This window comes from Bubalus kerabau, chromosome 18 (assembly GCF_029407905.1).
Source record: "Bubalus kerabau isolate K-KA32 ecotype Philippines breed swamp buffalo chromosome 18, PCC_UOA_SB_1v2, whole genome shotgun sequence".
NCBI lineage: Eukaryota > Metazoa > Chordata > Mammalia > Artiodactyla > Bovidae > Bubalus > Bubalus kerabau.
Genome location: NC_073641.1, coordinates 18,780,897 through 18,799,681, shown reverse-complemented (window position 1 = coordinate 18,799,681; position 18,785 = coordinate 18,780,897). Strand labels below are relative to the sequence as shown.

Here is an 18,785-nt window from a genome sequence, read left to right as displayed (position 1 = left end):
GTTAGTGATAATATTGAGATCCAAACTGGAAAGGAGATGAATGTACTTAGGCAGTAAAGATGTTAAAAATGTAAACAAAGGAGCAAAGATGTGTTATTGAACTCATTTGAACTTAAGACTCTTAAAAAAAAATTTGTGTTCTCATCAAAGTGCCATCTTATAGTTTCTATTCTTAATAGTATTTTCACAGAATGATTAAGCTTTATCATTATTACATGAAATGCAACTTTTACTGGGTCCTAATTAATTAGGTACTATACAGTTTCTGGTTGGAATACAGTCTGGATTCATCTAATAAAAACATGCACAAAGTTGAAGGTGTATACTGACTATTATTGGAAAATTGCTGAAGTCATGAGAGTTCTCAGGTTAAGGGCTTGTTTTCTTTAACAGGTATATATATATATATATATTTTACATGGTCTCTTCTTTGTTTTGGTAACTAATTGTTATAGTATACTCTGAATTTAAATTATAAGAACCATGAAAACTGTTGAACCTGCCTTCTTGGCATAAAAGTAAACTTGAATTTCAAGTTTGAATCAAAACATTTTAAGAAAAAGCATTGTTTTCAGGGATTTGATTGACAGAAGGAAGCTATTAAAATTGGAAAGTTCAGCAGCATTATAAAAAGACTAGGGGGATGATTTTTAATGGAAAAGCATAGACTTGCATTGGGCTTGGACTCCTTTTGAATAGATATGTATTATTTTAAATTGAGGTTCAGTTGATGTATAACATGAGTTTCCAATGTATTACGTAATGATTCAGAATGTGTCTGTATTGTGGAATGATCACCACCGTAAGTAGTTTACTTCTGTGTCCATTCATGTGCTGCTGTGCTCTTGAGTCAGTTGTATCAGACTCTGGACTAGCGCTCACAAGCCTCCTCTGTCCATGGGATTTTCCAGGCAAAAGTACGGGCATGGGTTGCCATTTCCTTCTCCAGGGGATCTTCCCGACCCAGGAATGGAGCCTGTGTCTCCTGCATTGCAGGCAGTCTCTTTATCTGCTGAGCCATCAGGAAGTCACCACACAGATAGAGTTTTTTTTTCTTGTGATGAATTTTAAGAGTTAATCTTTTAGCAACTTTGAAATACGCAGTGCAGTATTATTAACTGTAGTCGCCAAGCTGTACATTATAACCCCATGACTTATTTTATGTTATAACTGCAAGTTTCTACTTTTTAACTCCCTTTACCTGTTCCACATTTCCCCTCCATGTTTATTTTACTCTTTGTTTTCTCATTTGTTTACTAATCTTACGGAAGTCCCTGTTAAGCTTAAAAACACTTTTATTGAAGTGTAATAAAAATGTGCTTAAAAAGTGCACACATGAAGGGTACACTTTGAATGTTTGTAATGTACACACCTGTGTAACTCCCACTGAGAACTGGCTAGAACTAGCACCTCAGAACCTTCCCTTCTGCCCCTTCACCGTCACCTCTACACCCTCCTCAAAGATCTGCCGTTTCTCACCCTAGATTAGTTTTTACCTGTTTCTTAAATTGATACAAGTGGAAGTCATAGTATATTCTCTTCTGTGTCTGACTTGTATCCAGTATTATAATTATGAGATTTGTCCATGTGGTTGTGAGTGGCAGTAATTTGCTCTTTTATGTAGAAGCACAGCATCCCATTTTAGGAATATATTACCATTTTCTGTCCATTCTGCTGTTGATGGGTATGAAGGTTGTTTGTAGTTTTTGACTGTCAAAGATAATGCTTCTTTGAAAAATCTTTTACATGTCTTGTTGCATATAAGTTTGAATTTTACTGTTGTTTACTATGATCAGGTGTATGTTCAATTTTGGTTGTTGTTGTTCAGTCACTAAGTCATGTCTGACTATTTGTGACCCCATGGACTGTAGCACACCAGGCTCCTCTGTCCTCCATTATTTCTTGAAATTTGCTCACATTCATATCTATTGAGCCAGTGATGCCACCCAACCATCTCATCCCCTGTCGCCCTCTCCTGCCTTCAGTCTTTCTCAACATCAGGGTCTTTTTCAGTGAGTTGGCTTTTTGCATCAGGTGACCAAAGTATTGGAGCTTCAGCATCAGCATCAGTCCTTCCAATGAATATTCAGGGTTGATTTCCTTTAGGATTGACTGGTTTGGTCTCCTTGAAGGCCAAGGGACTCTCAAGAGTCTTCTCCAGCACCATAATTCAAAAGCATCAATTCTTTGGTGCTCAGCCTTCTTTGTGGTGCAACTTGCACATCCATACACATCTGCTGGGAAAACCATAGCTTTGACTATACAGACTTTTGTTGACAAAGTAATGTCTCTTCTTTTTAATACGCTGTCTAGGTTTGTTATAGCTTTTCTTCCAAGGAGCAGATGTCTTTTAATTTGTAGTGGTATCATCTGCATATCTGAGATTATTGATTTTTCTCCAAGCAGTCTTGATTCCAACTTGTAATTTATCCAGCCTGGCATTTTGCATGATGTACTCTGAATTTAAGTTAAATAAGCAAAGTGACAATATACAGCCTTAATGTACTCCTTTTCCCAGTTTTAAACCAGTCCATTGTTCCATGTCCAGTTCTAACTGTTGCTTCTTGAACTGCATACAGATTTCTCAGAAAACACGTGCACTCATCTGGTATTCCCATCTCTTTAAGAATTTTCCACAATTCGTTATGATCCACACAGTCAAAGGCTTTAGCATATTCAATGAAGCAGAAGTAAATATTTATCTTGAACTCTCTTGCTTTCAACTTTCGTAGATACTATCAGTTAGTTTTATAAGCTGTTTTTACCAGTTTGCCCTTCCAGTACTCATGTAGCATGAGTGTTGACATTTGCTCCACATTCTCACCATAGTTGGTCTGGTTTGTTTCATTTTAGTCATGCTGGTATGCTTGAAAATTTTTGCATTTTCCTGATAGACGGTGAGTACTTTTCTCATATACTTACTAGTCTCAAGAGAGTTCCAGAAAAACATCTACTTTTGCTTTCTTGACTACACCAAATTTGACTCTGTGGATCACAACAAACTGGAAAATCCTTAAAGAGATGGGAATACCAGACTACTTTACCTGCCTCCTGAGAAACCTATATGCAGGTTGAGAAACAACAGTTAGAACTGGACATGGAACAACGGACTGGTTCTAAATTGGGAAAGGAGTATGTCAAGGCTGTATACTGTCACTCTGCTTATTTAACTTATATGCAGAGTACATCATGTGAAATGCTGGATTGGATGAAGCACAAGCTGGAATCAAGATTGTCAGGAGAAATATCAGTAACCTCAGATACGCAGATGACCACCGCACTTATGGCAGAAAGAGAAGAGGAACTAAAGAGCCTCTTGATGAAGGTGAAAGAGGAGAGTGAAAAAGTTGGCTTAAAACTCAACATTCACTCTGTATAATAGGCTCCAGTTTCATCCACCTCATTACGATACTGGATGCTTGGGGCTGGTGCACTGGGACGACCCAGAGGGATGGAATGGGGAGGGAGGAGGGAGGGGGGTTCGGGATGGGGAACACATGTATACCTGTGGCGGATTCATTTTGATATTTGGCAAAATTAATACAGTTATGTAAAGTTTAAAAATAAAATTAAAAAAATAAATAAATAAAAATTAAAAAAAAAAAACCTCAACATTCAAAAAACTAAGTTCTTGGCATCGGTCCCATTACTTCATGACAAATAGATGGGGAAACAATGGAAACAGTGACAGACTATTTTCTTGGATTCCAAAATCACTGCAGATGGTGATTGCAGCCATGAAATTAAAAGACACTTGCTCCTTGGAAGGAAAGCTATGGCAAACCTAGACAGCATATTCAAAAGCAGAGACATTACTTTGGTGACAAAGGTCCGTCTAGTCAAAGCTATGGTTTTCCCAGTAGTCATGTATGGGTGTGAGAGTTGGACTATAAGGAGAGTTGGACTGAGTGCCAAAGAATTGATGCTTTCGAACTATGGTGTTGGAGAAGACTCTTAAGAGTCCCTTGAACTGCCAAGGAGATCAAACCAGTCAGTCTTAAAGGAAATCAGTCCTGAATATTCACTGGAAGGACTGATATTGAAGCTGAAGCTCGAATAGTTTGGCCACCTGATGTGAAGAACTGACTGATTGGAAAAGACTCTGATGCTGGGAAAGATTGAAGGCAGGAGGAGAATGGGACAACAGAGGATGAGATGGTTGGATGGCATCACCGACTCCATGGACATGAGTTTGAGCAAGCTCCTGGAGTTGGTGATCGACAGGGAAACCTGGCGTACTGCAGTCCATGGGGTCAGAAAGAGTCGAACTCGATTGAGCGACTAAACTGACTGGACTGGTACTTATTAGTCATTTGGAGCTCCTCTTTTGTGAAGGACCTGCCATTCGTACATCTATAAAAATGGAACTATCTTATTGATTTATGAGACTTTATATATATATTTAGAGCTTCCCTGGTGGCTGAGAGGTTATATGTAATATATATATTTGGGTAGAAGTCTTTTGTTGAATATACGTAGTGAAAATATCTTCTCCTGTTTCATGACTTGCTTGTTCACTTTCTTACTGGTATCTTTTGATGAAACTCAGTTTTAAATTCGGTTTAGCTACCTTCTTTTTGTAATTCATTCTTTTGGGATCTGTTTACAAAGTTTTTACTCAACACAAAGTCATGAAAGTATGTTTTCTGCTAGAAGCTTTGTTTTACTTTTCAGGTTTTGGTGTATGATCTGTCTGTCATTTCTGTGTAAGGTAAAGATGTGAAGTAGGGCAGCACCATGTCTTTTTTCCCTATCGCATTTCAGTGATTCCCTTATAACCTGTCAGGCACTTTACATGTAGGGGTCTGTTTTTGGATTTCTCTGCTTTGTCCTGTTGGCCTATTTGTCTGTCATTGGTTTAGGTATTGTACTTTATCAGGCTTAATGTACTTTTAATTACTTTTTTGAATTTAATTTTTTTTTAATTTTATTTTATTTTTAAACTTTACAATATTGTGTTAGTTTTGCCAGATATCGAAATGAATCCGCCACAGGTATACCTGTGTTCCCCATCCTGAACCCTCCTCCCTCCTCCCTCCCCATACCCTCTCTCTGGGTCGTCCCAGTGCACCAGCCCCAAGCATCCAGTATCATGTATCGAACCTGGACTGGTGACTCATTTCATACATAATATTATACATGTTTCAATGCCATTCTCCCAATTTTACTGTCCTTTTTCTAGCTTTTTAAAATAGAAGCTTAGGTAATTTTCTGTTTTTCTTCTATATGCATTTAAAACATTAAGGCATTAAAAAACATTTAAAACATTTATAATCGTGACTTTAGTTCAGTTTCATAAGCCTCAATATATAGTATTTTCATTACCATTTAGTCAAAAATATTTTAAAATTTTGATTTCTTTTGAGACCCATGGGTTATGTCATGTAATTTCCAAACATGTGGGACTTTTTTTGTTTTCTGTTAATGATTTCATTCTTTGGACTGTGCTGTCTTATTTTTTGATCCCAACGTATGGTATGTTGGTAAATGCTCTGTATGCATTTGTAAGGCATGTATGTTTGCTGTTGTGGACTGTAATGTTTTATTATATTTATCAGTTAGGTCAAATTTGTTAATTATGTTATTCAAATCCTTTATATTATTACTGATTTTGGGCCACTTTTTCATCAGTTACCAAGAGAAGTACATTCATCTTCAAATATAACTCTAGCCTTAGTCTTCATTGTCACATAGCCTTATTTTCAGGTGTCTCTTCTGTGTCTATGTTCAGAATTTTCTCTTCCTATAAATGGCACCAATCATTGGATTAGGGCCTACTCTAATCCAGTATGACCTAATTTTAGTGTGATTGCATCTGCAAAGCCCTTACTTCCGAATAAGGTCACATTCACAGGTATTTGGGGTTAGAACTCGAACATACCTTTTAGTGGGGTGTGAGGCACATTTCAACTCAACAGATGCCTTAAAATATTTTAAAAAATTGTATGCAACTTTTATAGCTGATTTTTGGGGAGTGATTCATTTAATACAAGCTACTTTTATCATAGCCAGAATAGAAGACCTTAAAATGAAGGGTTTAAAATTTAATTTTAAAATAAAACATTCATATAGTTCAAAATATGTACAGTCTTATACAGTGGATATTTGCCTTCTCTGCCCTTTTGCTGTCTAGTTGCCTTCCTCATTTGCAGTTAAAATTGTTAGTGTTATGTTCAGCCTTTTAAGACATGGCTTCTCTAGTTGCGGACTGTAGGCTCTAGAGCACATGGACTCAGTTGCGGGCTCTGGCATCTTAGTTCCACCAAGGATTGAACCCAGGCCCGCTGCTTTGGGAGCGCAGAGCCTTATCCACTGGACTACCAGGGAAGTCCCTGAAAGATTTTAAACTAATTGATTTAACAAGTTTTCCATACCAAACATTCTCTTATTTCTGATCCTCTCTTCCACATGGAATTTTGTAAAGAAGTCAGTGTAAGACTAGCATTTACTCATAGAATTTTTTTTTTTAAGCCAGACGTTAAATGTTTTGGTCAGCAGCTGTTTTTATATCAGCAGAAGCAGACATCGGAATATCACGTTCTTTAGTCTAGATTTGTCTCTATTTCCTAATAGTTTTTGCACTACTTTGTGCTTCCTGTTTATTCAGCTGTGAAGGAGGTTTGAATTACCTGATATGTCAGTATACAAGTAATGGAAATAATTGTTTAATTACCCGAACAAGCAGGGACACATTGTTTGAAAGACTTTTTATTGTTAAAATTCTCAGTCATGCTTACCTGCATTCATTATTTTGCAGCGTTCTCTTGCATAATAAACATGTCTTTTTACAGTGCTCTCTCAGAGGAGGAGAAGTCTACTTTGCGTGCAGGGCTAATCACCAACTTCAATGAACCGATAAACCAGGTTAGTGAGAAAATGAGTGCCAACTGTTTTTTCCTTTCCCTTGGTTTTTTTGCTTCTTTTCCAAACTAACTTTGGTTCTTTGCTTTAAAAATAAAATTTTATTAAATAATGCTCATTTGTGATGTTTATACACTTCTCTGATGGTTTTTAAATTTTGAGATCTAATTCTAGCTGGGAAGAATTTTGATTAGATTTGGCTCTTACTGATTTAAAACTCAGAATCATTTGAAGATACACCTGTATATTTTTTAACTTCTCAGTTTTTGAGACAATATTGAAAGCATCTCTCTGTATATTAATTATTGAAATTATCTGCTCCCCCCCACCCCCCGCCCCCAGCAACTACAGGACAGCTTCTGATTTTTTTTTTAAAGATTTGTTTTTTTTTTTTGGCTGTGCTAGGTCTTCTTTGCAGTGCGCAGGCTTCTCAGTGAAGCGGCTTCTCGTTGCAGAGCCCGGGCTTCAGGCATGCAGGACTCAGTAGTTGTGGCTCGTGAGCTCTAGAGCACTGGCTCAGTATTTGTGGTGCGTGGACTTGGTTGCTCCATGGCATGTGGGCTTTTCCCGGGCCAGGAATCGAACCCATTTCCCCTGCATTAGCAGGCAGATTCCCCACCACTAGACCACCAGGGAAGCCCAGACTTCTGATTTTTGTCTGTTTCCTTCATCACATTTTCACTTCTTACTACTCTGTGGGGAATAGATAGTGGATTATATAGTTTTATTTTTTCTTTCCCTTTTAGTGAGATTTTTCTTTTAAGAATAAAATAAGTTTGCTTATGATACAAAAATTCTGTTTTCCAAGTTACTATTTCTTACATTTGATTCTTTTGATTTGACTATTAAAGCACACTGTATTAGGAGGTGTATCCAATGTAGTTTTATCTAAACCTACTTATATGATCTCAGTTCTGTTTTTTTTTTGCAGTTTCTCAGCTAAGGAGATTTGATGGAAGTTGGAGAGGAACAGAGTTACTCTCTGTGGGGAAGGAGGTGGTCGTCAGGGAGGGGCTTGGGTGGTTGAGGAGTGAACCATTGCTTAGGTGTTCTGTCAACCAGTATTTGGGAAACTCTGATCTGAACAAATATCACTCTGTGAATACCTAATACTGATATTCATTTCCACTCTTAGATCAGTGGCTCTCAAAGTTTACATCCTTAGAACTTCCTTATACTGCTGAAATAAAACATGGAAGAGTTATATATGTTGATGTTTATTGTATTAGAAATTAAAATTGATAAACCTAAAATATATTGTTTATTAATATGGACTGAATTTTAAAAAGTGAACAGTAGCTATTTCCCCAAACAATAAGTATTTAATGAAGAGAGTAACATTGTTTTGCATTTTTGCATATCTTTTTACTGTCTGGCTACTTAAAAAATGTCTAGAATTTCAAATATATCTAGTATTTACTAAGTTGTGATGTTATTTTAGAAGTTATATGATGAAAATCTAGCTCCACAATGGTATATTACTGGGAAAGGATAGACCTCACAGAAAAGATCCTAGGCCCCCCAGGGTTCCATAGACCACACGTTGAGAGCTACTGTCTTAAACCTTTGTTCAGTGAAATCTTATTTATTTTTGTTAAATGTATGAGTAACTAAAAAGGTAATTTTCAGCTGTGAACATATTCCTTATCTATTGCTTTAATTTCATGTTTATTTCTGAAAGTTAATTTTTTTCCCTTTAGATTGCAACTCAGATTGCAGTGCTGATTGCAAAAGTTGCTCGATTGGATTGTCCTCGACAGTGGCCTGAACTGATTCCCACTCTTATAGAATCTGTGAAAGTCCAAGATGATCTTCGACAACACAGAGCATTACTTACCTTCTACCATGTTACCAAGACTCTGGCGTCTAAACGACTGTCTGCTGATAGAAAACTGTTTTATGATGTAAGTGACTTAATGGAATTAAATTTGATAATGAAAATTGTGCTATTTGTATTGAAATCATAATGAAAACTGTGCTACTTGTATTAAAATGTAATTTTACTTCTAGATATCTTACTGATGGATTATTAATTCTTTCTAATTGACCTCAAAAGGGTCATATTAATAGGTAACATCTGAAAGGTTTTAAGCTGGATTGTGATATGACCAGTAAGGTCACTTAGTTGCCAATGAGGGGGATTAATTGGTGGAGAACAGTCTGAAGGCAGAAAGACTGGTTTGAGGCTACTGAAGTTGTGTTCAGATGCAACGATAAAGCTCTCAAATGAAGAAGTGATAAAGAGAACATTTAGGAGCATATAGAGGTGAGATTTAGGAAGTTAAAATTGACATGCCTGGATAATTGGTGGATATAGGAAGCAGTCTGACACAACTGGTGATATCTATCGGTGTTTTAGTTCTATTCATTGAAAAAACTATTTCTTTCCTTCATTCAGTTGCTTTGGTGTTTTTGTATTTCATTGTTTTGAACTACCAGAACAGTGATTTTCATATTTTTCAGCATAACATTTTAAACTGTACCAGATAACAATGGGAGTCTCCAGGTTTTGTTTTTGGCTACACTGTGGCTTGTGGGATTTTAGTTTCTTACTCAGGGATTGAACGCGGGTCCTGGGCAGTGAGAGCACGGAGTCCTAACCACTGGACCAACAGGAATTCCCTCCAAGTATTTTTAACAGTGTTCTTGCTTACCTTTGGAATCCTTGCTTTGAGGATATGGCTTAGGAATTTGAATTTTTAATAGGCTCCCCAGGTTATTCTTAAGACACCAAAGTTTAAACCAGAACCATATTAAGTCCTCTTTACTTTTAACCCAGTAGGTGTAAATAGCTAATTTTCTGTTTATCTGAGGATACTAAGTGTAGGAGAAATTCTTCTTGTTAAAGGTTGCCTTTTAAATCCTTGTCACTTTTATTTGATATCTAATAAGGACTAAAGAAATGGAGATTTTATCTTTTCAAGTCTTTCTGTGAATTTCTTGTTGACTTTTCTCACTTTTATTCCCATCTTAGTCCCCTTCACTTTTATGTAGAAGTTTTAATGTGTGTAAGATTCTGGGTTACAATTACTCTTTATTGAAGGGTCCCCTTCTATAGAAGTCTTACTTCTTGGTTTGGCTTTCTCAAGTTGTACTCTCCTAATGTATTGCCTTGGTTTTCAGATATAATGTGTATTTAGCCTACTCTGTCTCTACAAAGTATATCTAAATTAGCCTTATTTTGTATAGCTTGTTTGGGTTAGCTTCCTGTCCACTTCAACTTTCTTGCTTGGTTTTCTTGTAGTGTGAGTCTCTTTCCTCTCCATATAGAATGAAATATAGGTCTGCCTAGTATCTTGTACTTACATCCAGCATAGTATTTATTGCATTGTACATTACATTACAATTACATTTTAATTGTTGATTCACCCTTTCTGAGATCCACCACACTGAATTTTATGAGGGAGTACTGTAGCTCTTATTGTTACAGTTATTATTATAGTCCTACTGTCTAGCCCAGAAGAATGTACATGAGTGGCTGGTGCCCAATACCTGTTAAATGAATAAACAGTAGAGAAAGAGATTTGTTCTTAAATACATTCTAGATTTCAAAATGGTATGATATAGAACTTCAAAAAGCAGGAGTTGGGGAGTATATACAAAACTCAAGATACCTGGAAAAAGTAATTGAGCTTAGCACCGTTTATTTTTAATGGAGTAGCTGAACCTGGAAACATGGAACACAGCAGGGACTAGGATGGAAATCTTGTCTGATGGGGTTGGGGAACAAGAAGTGTAGTTTATTAAAGGTAGCATATGTAGGAAGATATTATTATAAAGAGCAAGTTTGCTAGTTAATTAAACAGCCCAATTATTTTGGTAATCTGAAGTGTGGGAAAATTTTTTAATAATGTGGTTACTTTAATGCTAAGATGGTATTTATGTACTAAATTAGTTTCCCACATAAAGAAGTGTAAGGTCATAGTTGAGCTACTTGATATGACAAAATAGTTCATGGTACATTTAATCCCTACTGCTTCACCTGTCCCAGCAATTTTTTTTCCCAGCATGTTTTCCTTCCACCTTAAAATAAATTAAGTTCTTTTCATGGGTGACAGATAATAAAATCAACAGTAGTAGCTGTTTGCAGTAATGAAATTGAGCTTGATTTGACACAAAGGGGATTCATTTTCTAGAAAATTATATGCTTTTCATACAAACATGAATATAAAAAAGTTGACATTAAGTACAGTTAATATCTAAATTTAGTCTATGAAAGCCAGGAAATTTAGGTTACAGATAGTAATTCTAATATAATTGTAAATGTATTAACCAAATAATATCTTATAGATGTGGTGTGTAACCCACAAAGGTACATGCTATGGTAAGTGAAGTAATCCAAATCTAAAAAAAAAGAAGAAAAAATTTTTTGAAAGCAAGTATATTTCACTTATGTTTAGCAATATGGGTTAACAATTATGAGAAGACCTGGCTCCTAGTCAAGAATGTTTCTTTGTACTGAGCAGTTTTGGAATTTTGAGCAAGGTATTTGTACTTTATGATTCTTTAAATTTGTCTTTTAATTATAAAGTTGTGTGATTCTGTGAATTTATAATTTTTATTATTCTGAGTAAATCTTTATAAACACCATTAAAGTTTGAGATGGACATTTTAGTTATAGTGTAATTTAAATATTGATTTTGTGTTTTTAATTGCTTTTTTCCTAGAAGCCAAGACCTTCGTACATTTAGTTTTATTTTTTCTTTTTCACTATTTTCTTAGCAGTTAAGTTCTTAACCTGCTGACTTTATTAGATACTTTGCTGTGTAATTTTGGCATATAACCAGTGAAATAGTTTTCTTACTTAAGGACATTTCAAATGAACTCTAGTTGTGAAAACAATTCAACAACCTCCATATATTTTTCACTCATATTTACCAGTTCTTAAGGTGTTGCCACATTTACTTTTCCTCTTGAAGCAAATCTTGATATGTCATTTTACCCAATACTATTTAGAGTATGAATCTCGAAAAAGGACATATTCCATGACCAGTTTTTATTTTGAATTTTTTAAGTTTGGATATTAGGAATTAATCTTAAATTCTTACTTCCCCTCGAGAGTAAGTCAACAGATTGCCTACTGAGGTATGTACGATACTGAAGAACATGAAAGACACAACTAGTCATCTCCTGACATGGGAAAAATCATAAGACACAAATCTCCAAAGGTCATTTAGTAACTTTTTAAAATCTGCCATACTGTATTACATTGTTGTTATAGTCAAAGCTAAAATTCAGCAAAAATTAAAAAGCTGAAGGATGAATAGTGTTCCCACTAATAGCATATATATTTGCATGATGAGGATAAGAGAAAACTGCAGCAAGATGAAGTCAGATTATCCTGATGAGTTACTGTTTTATGAATAAACTAAGCAAAGAGATCCACATAGCTACTTTGGGATGGGCTGATTGGCATAAGATAGCTAACTCAGCCTCATAAAAGAAATTTTCATCCTTATTCCTTATAAATTTATAATTTTGTGTTTGGTTCTGAGGGAACGTTCCCAAATAGTTAAAGTTTTGAGTGTTAAATTTGAGAATGCCAAGGTGCTACTTATACTGTATAGCTCAAACCTTCGGGAAATTTACAGAATAGTGAACTTTATTTAAAACATAAATGTGTGTTTATAAGCAAATCTTTAAGTAGGTTAAATTCATCATTTTCAGTTTTGGGTGATTCTAAATGCTGTTTCTAAGTCTTGTCTCTTGCTTTGCCTAATTTCAGATTGCCTTTTAAACACATTGTTTAAAGAATGACTCCTATAATCCATAGAGTCATTTCTGCTATGAACCTGTATGGGGATTTGAGAGAGAGAGAGAGAGAGAGAGAGTGTGTGTGTGTGTGTGTGTGTGTGTGTGTGTGTGTCTGTGTCTAGGCTTATATAAATATGAGGGAAAGAGGAAACTTTTGGTGGAAGCTTTAATCAAGGAAAGACTCAAGATGACTAGCTTGATCAAAAAAAAAGAGCTATGCACTAAACAGAACAGGAGATTTTGAGTAACGTAAAGTATATCCCTTCTGTGTGATTCACAAGGACTCTTGTCTGGGTCCTAGGAAAGGGGACTCTTAAAGCATTGCTGAGTTATACTTTGTTTTTTACGCATCTCTGTATCCATCTGACAAATATGTGAGTTGCTACTCTGCTATTCACTCTATTGGAGAAGGCGATGGCACCCCACTCCAGTACTCTTGCCTGGAAAATCCCATGGACGGAGGAGCCTGGTGGGCTGCAGTCCATGGGGTTGCGAAGAGTCAGACACGACTGAGTGACTTCACTTTCACTTTGCACTTTCATGCATTGGAGAAGGAAATGGCACCCCACTCCAGTGTACTTGCCTGGAGAATCCCAGGGACGGAGGAGCCTGGTGGGCTGCTGTCTATGGGGTCGCACAGAGTCGGACACGACTGAAGTGACGCAGCAGCAGCAGCAGCAGTAGTCACTCCATTGGATGCCTGAGCTGCAGCTGCGAGCAAAGGTAGGATCACAAGTAGAGAGGAGGGTGTTTTCACCTCCTCCTCCCTCACATTGAGTTCATACTCTGTATACCTGAGAGCATTGTCTAGGCATCAGTAACTAAGGACAGCCTTATGGCTGTTACTAGGTTTAGAGGTCTTGAGGAATCTTAGAGCTGGGTCAGGTAACTTGTGTTGAATAGGCAGGCACTGATTGGTTGGCCTAGACCTGCCTTTTCTGGGAGCGCTGAGCCCAGAACCTAGTTCTAAGTTTTGGTTTGCTGCCTTGGGACTTAGCATGAGTGACTTCATCTTGGGCCTAATCTGGTTACCTTAGCATACGTAATCATTTAACATTTATCATATAATATGCATAAAAATGGTAATTTAATATGATTTAATGTTGTTCAGTTGCTCATTTTTGTGTCCAACTCTGTGACCCTATGGACTGCAGCACACCAGGCTTCTTTGTCCCTCACCATCTCCCAGAGCTTGCTCAAACTCAGGTCCATTGAGTCAGTGATGCCATCTGGCCATTTCATCCTGTTGAAATAATATAATATAATTAAATATTTGTAGCCAATTTTCTACATTTTTTAAAATACATTATTACAAGTGGTTTGTTTGAGCCAGAAAAATGAATATGGTTGATACATCACATTTGGTCATGTTTCTTAAGTGTCTTTAAAGTTAGAATAGTATTCATTCTTTGTGTGTGTGTGTGTGTGTGTGTGTGTGTATGTGCGCGTGCACATCATTGACATGTTAATTATCTTGTTAAGTAGAGTTAGGTTAAACAAGTTTTGGGAGTTCCAGTTTGTGGATAATTTTTATTGCCCCACTATTAGTTACGAATTACAAGACTTTTGTAATTTTGTAATTTTTTGGTGCTCATTTTTTTTAGGGGAAAATTGGTCCTGAAGCTAAAAAGTTTAAGAATATCTAAAATACTAAAATAAAATTTGCTGTATTGGTTTGTTTTTGATACTCAAGGAATCAAGTCTGTGTGTTTCTCAGACTTAAGAAGCTACTAAGTAAGCAGTCAGTGGGTGGCACTATTCCTTCTGGTTTAGAAAAAGAAAAATACAAGTATTTGGGATTTTCATGGACCAACACCTAAAATGTTCTATTAAATAGCTAATTTTTTTATTGTCTAACTGAATATCTCCTACCCCTCTATATTTTCTTGGAGAAAATGTAGAAATATTTTAATCCCTTCTACTTGTCCTCTATTATTTTCTCTTTTCCAGATAAGCCTTCTGTGAGCATTTATCAGCTTGTATTTTCTGGAGCAGATAGAAGCCTGTGAAAGACTTGTGTTTACAAGATAGTTAATAGTATTCCTTCCCAAATTCTTGTGGTTTCTTCCTTCTTTGTCTTTCCACCTCGTTTCACCCTTGGGCTGAGAGCATAGTGCTATATTGCTTCTTCATTCTAATCATCCCTGTTTGTGCAGAGCCCTTTTGTAGACTAGCTAAAAAGAATTAGGAATTGGGACTGTAACAGCTGACTAATGCTTAAAGTAGGTGCTTAGCTCCAGAACTGGAACCTGAAACAAAGGAGAATATTACAGTTTTTTCATACTACTGTTTCTGTCTTGATTTCTGTCACAAATGCTGTGTGCCTTCACACTAAAAACAGTGACCGAAGCAATAGGGGTTGGATGACTCCAGTTCAAGCTGTGGGATGCCGCTTTGCTGAGAAGCCAATTCTAGACTGTAACTAAGTGGTTTTATATCTGCAGTTCTGTTCTGGGGGAGAGCCTAGGGATGGGATAGGATACCTTATACCTTATCAGAACCCAGGAAGCCATGAGAAACTGTCTAACAGAGGAAATAGGGGGGTGAGCAGGAGATGGTGTTCTAGCAGTTGCTTATAAGCCTTTCATCCTGTTGTGTTCCGGGAGGGTTACAGGGTGTTCTGCCCATACTCATTAAGCCTTTGCCTGTGTAGATAGGTGCAGAGTTACAAGGGGTATGGTGAAGGTGTTTTTCTGTATCTGGAAGCCTAGGCTTTTAAAATTACTGCATTAAAATAATAGAAGTGGAATTTGACTTTATCATAGAAATGTCATATTTACAGGATTGCATTTCTGACTGGTTTCTGATGCCTGATCTTATTATAAATAGTTTCATTAGTTGAAATGACATATCTCAAATAAGAAAAAATCATTCTGAAGTGTGCTAATGATCACTAGTCAGATGCACTTTCACTAAATTTTTATTTAAAGCAAATGGCCATGTAGGCTGAGGTGGATTGCTCTTAGACTTTCTGGAAAAAACTTGAAAATACCACTGGAGCGTGGGTCTCATTTTGAGTCAGGATTTCAAATAGTGGTACATATTAATATGTTCTTGGCTTTAAATACTCCAAACCAGGTGGGTAGAATTGGCAGAACGCAGAAATTTAACTCCTTTGTATTTCTTAATATATTGATTTATCTGGTAAACTCAGTGATAGTCCGTAAGTCAAGTGTTTTTAAAGCCAAGTGTTACAACTGTTAATAATAGTCAAGAAAATAAAAGAGTAAAGATTGGAAATATCAAACTGCAGTGCAGGCATTAGGCTAAGTAATATTTCAAGAAACTAATAGTATTTGCAGGGGGTGGCGTGTTTATGTATGTGTGTTTATAATGGCAGCAGATGTAAACTACTTCCTGCTGGGCATTGTGACTAAAAAAAAATCAGACGTGTGCGTTGTGACTGAAAAAGTTAGATGTGTTGCTATAAGTGATTCTTGACTTTTGAATTTTGTTGAAAATGTATTACTATGTAGGTCTAATGATTAGTGGAATCTGTAATAATATTGTGAACAAATTTGTTGATATCTTTGCAGTTAGCTTCTGGAATTTATAGTTTTGCCTGCTCTCTGTGGAATCACCACACAGACACATTCCTTCAACAAGTTTCTTCTGGCAATGAAGCTGCAGTTCTAAGTTCACTTGAACGAACTCTACTATCCTTGAAAGGTACTATTAAGCTTGACATGTTTATTTTTGAAACAGCATACCTCAGAATAGTGGCCAAACAGTTCCTCTCTATGGATTTTCTGTTTCCAGTTGCACTAGTAGAAGAATAAGGGGTTAATATTTCCCTCGGAGACAAGGGCTCTTGTGTTTTTCTTTTGTAAGCATAGCTCTTCTACTTTGTCTAATCCATGAGAGTACACAGGGTTCAAATGGTTAGTTTTAAGTTACACTCACATTACTGGCCATGGTTCTGAATACATACCTTTCAAACACTCACACTTCTTTTTTGCTTCATTTCTCATTCTGGGCTACTGCCATTCATGCCAACTTTCCTAAACTTCTGTCCTCAAGGCTTAGTTGAACTCTGTCTCCCAGCTTTCTTTCCTGAGAACTCATCTTTCTTGTTTGTACTTAGATTTTAGAAACTGCTTGTTGGGGTGCTTTGTTGGCCTGTGTTTTCTGATGCTTTGCTTATGGGCATCCCCCTCGCATAAATCTCTTTCACTTCCCTGAGCTGAGCTTATCTTGGTGCATGTATTCTAAGGTTCCTTTCCTTTCTAACATTCACCATCATTTCATTCTTTGTCTTCCTTCTGCTCTGGTTGCTTGAGGCTCTTTTGTGTTTCTTAGTTTAAACTCAAGCGCCCTTTATTTTTCTTACTATGGCTCATTTTGCATTCTCTGCTTTATTTGTAAGCTCTTTTGTCATACTCACCCTAGTACCTTACAGGGGCATTGCTTTAGTGCCTCACTTGTGTTAAGCAGACAGTGGATGCACAAACCCCAGACTGTCAACACATTTTGACGTGGACAGACGTGAAATCATTTTAAAGGACTGTTGATATGTAAATCCAATCCATTGTACAGGTGGTTTTACAAGTGAATGAGGTGGTTTTGTCAAAACCAGGGAGGAAACAATTAAAATGCCTTAGAAATGTTAACTCAGAATTAGAGAAATTGATATATAAGATTAGATACACAAGTGAAAGTGAAAGTCGCTCAGTCATGTGCGACTCTTTGTGACCCCGTGCAGTCCATGGAATTCTCCAGGCCAGAATACTGGAGTGGGTAGCCTTTCCCTTCTCCAGGGGATCTTTCCAACCCAGGGATTGAACCCAGGTCTCCCGCATTGCAGGCAGATTCTTTACCAGCTGAGCCATAAGAGAACTCCAAAGATAAACAAAGTAGTATATAAGTAGTGTGTTTAATGACTAAGGAATTTTTCATGAATCCTTTTGATTGTTGAGTTTTCTTGTCTGACTTCAAAGCCTAGCTTCTGACACAAATGTTGCCATACTAATCTATGTTAGCATGCTTTAAGCTTTTCAGCACCTCAGCATTTCAAGGTCTTAGATACTCATTTGCATTTCTAAGGCATCCTGACCTGGAGAAATCTCATAGCATTTTACTCTAAAATACTCGTCTGTCCAGGTATAAAATGTCTGTTCTTTCATGACTTAAATGTACTTAGGACTAGAGCTTTTGTCACGTGTCATCTTTGCCTTTATACCTGTGCATGTTTAGTGTGTTTTAGACATGTGTGTGCTCATTATTTCATTCACCATATTTACAGGTAGGTGCTTGGCACCGAGGAGACAGACGTAATAAAATGATTGCGCAAATACATGTAAAATGACATCTGTGATGGGGCTTTACAATGTTATGATGATTGATAATATGGTGAGAAAAGACTTCCCTGAGAAAGTGGTGTTTGAACCAAAATCATAAAGGATAAATGGAAGTTGACTGGGTGATAAAAGGAGAAAGAAAAGACTGTCCCAGATAGTGTAGACTGAGGTCCTGTGATGGAAAAGATCTTGTCCACAATAAGGGATTCAACTTAAACCCTCTTCTCTCCTGTTATGATACAGTAACTTGAGTTGTATGTAATTGATAGTATGAAACCAAAGGTGTTTAGATATTTGCATTATAAATTTAATTTTAATACATTGCTTTCATTATTGTTTTTTTATTAGAGTGTAGATTTATAATGTATTAGTTTCTGGTGTACAGCAAAGTGACTCAGTTATACGTGTGTATTATTTCTATATGTTTTCTGTTATGGTTTATTATATTGAATATAGTTCCCTGTTTTATACAGTAGAACCTTATTGTTTATCTGTTTTATATATAGTAGCTTTTATCTGCTAATCTCAAACTCCTCTAATTTATCCTTCCTCCAAGTCCTTTTCCCTTGGTAACTATAAGTTTGTTTTCTGTATCTGTGAGTCTGTTTGTGTTTTGTAAACAAGTTCATTTGTGTCATATTTTAGATTCCACATACAAAGTGATATCACATGGTATTTGTCTTTTTCTTTCTAACTTACTTCACTTAGTTTGGTAAACTCTAGGTCCATCCATGTTGCTGCAAATGGCATTATTTGATTCTTTTTTATGGCTGAGTAGTATTCCATTGTATGTATGTGTGTGTGTGTGTGTGTGTGTATATATATGTGCTGTGTGTGTGTGTGTATGTACATGTGTGTGTGTACACACACACA

General features: G+C 36.5%; 1 protein-coding gene across 6 annotated transcripts in view; it reads left to right on the top strand.

The window, feature by feature from the left end:
- The window catches only part of IPO11 (importin 11), a 201,395-nt gene that overhangs the window by 29,997 nt on the left and 152,613 nt on the right, over positions 1 to 18,785 (top strand). For all 6 annotated transcript variants that reach the window (XM_055555038.1, XM_055555039.1, XM_055555040.1 and 3 more), the window contains exons 4-6: positions 6,792 to 6,864; positions 8,562 to 8,765; positions 16,152 to 16,284. In XM_055555038.1, coding sequence (XP_055411013.1) covers positions 6,792 to 6,864; positions 8,562 to 8,765; positions 16,152 to 16,284 — 410 coding nt within the window. The remainder of the gene's footprint in view (positions 1 to 6,791; positions 6,865 to 8,561; positions 8,766 to 16,151; positions 16,285 to 18,785) is intronic.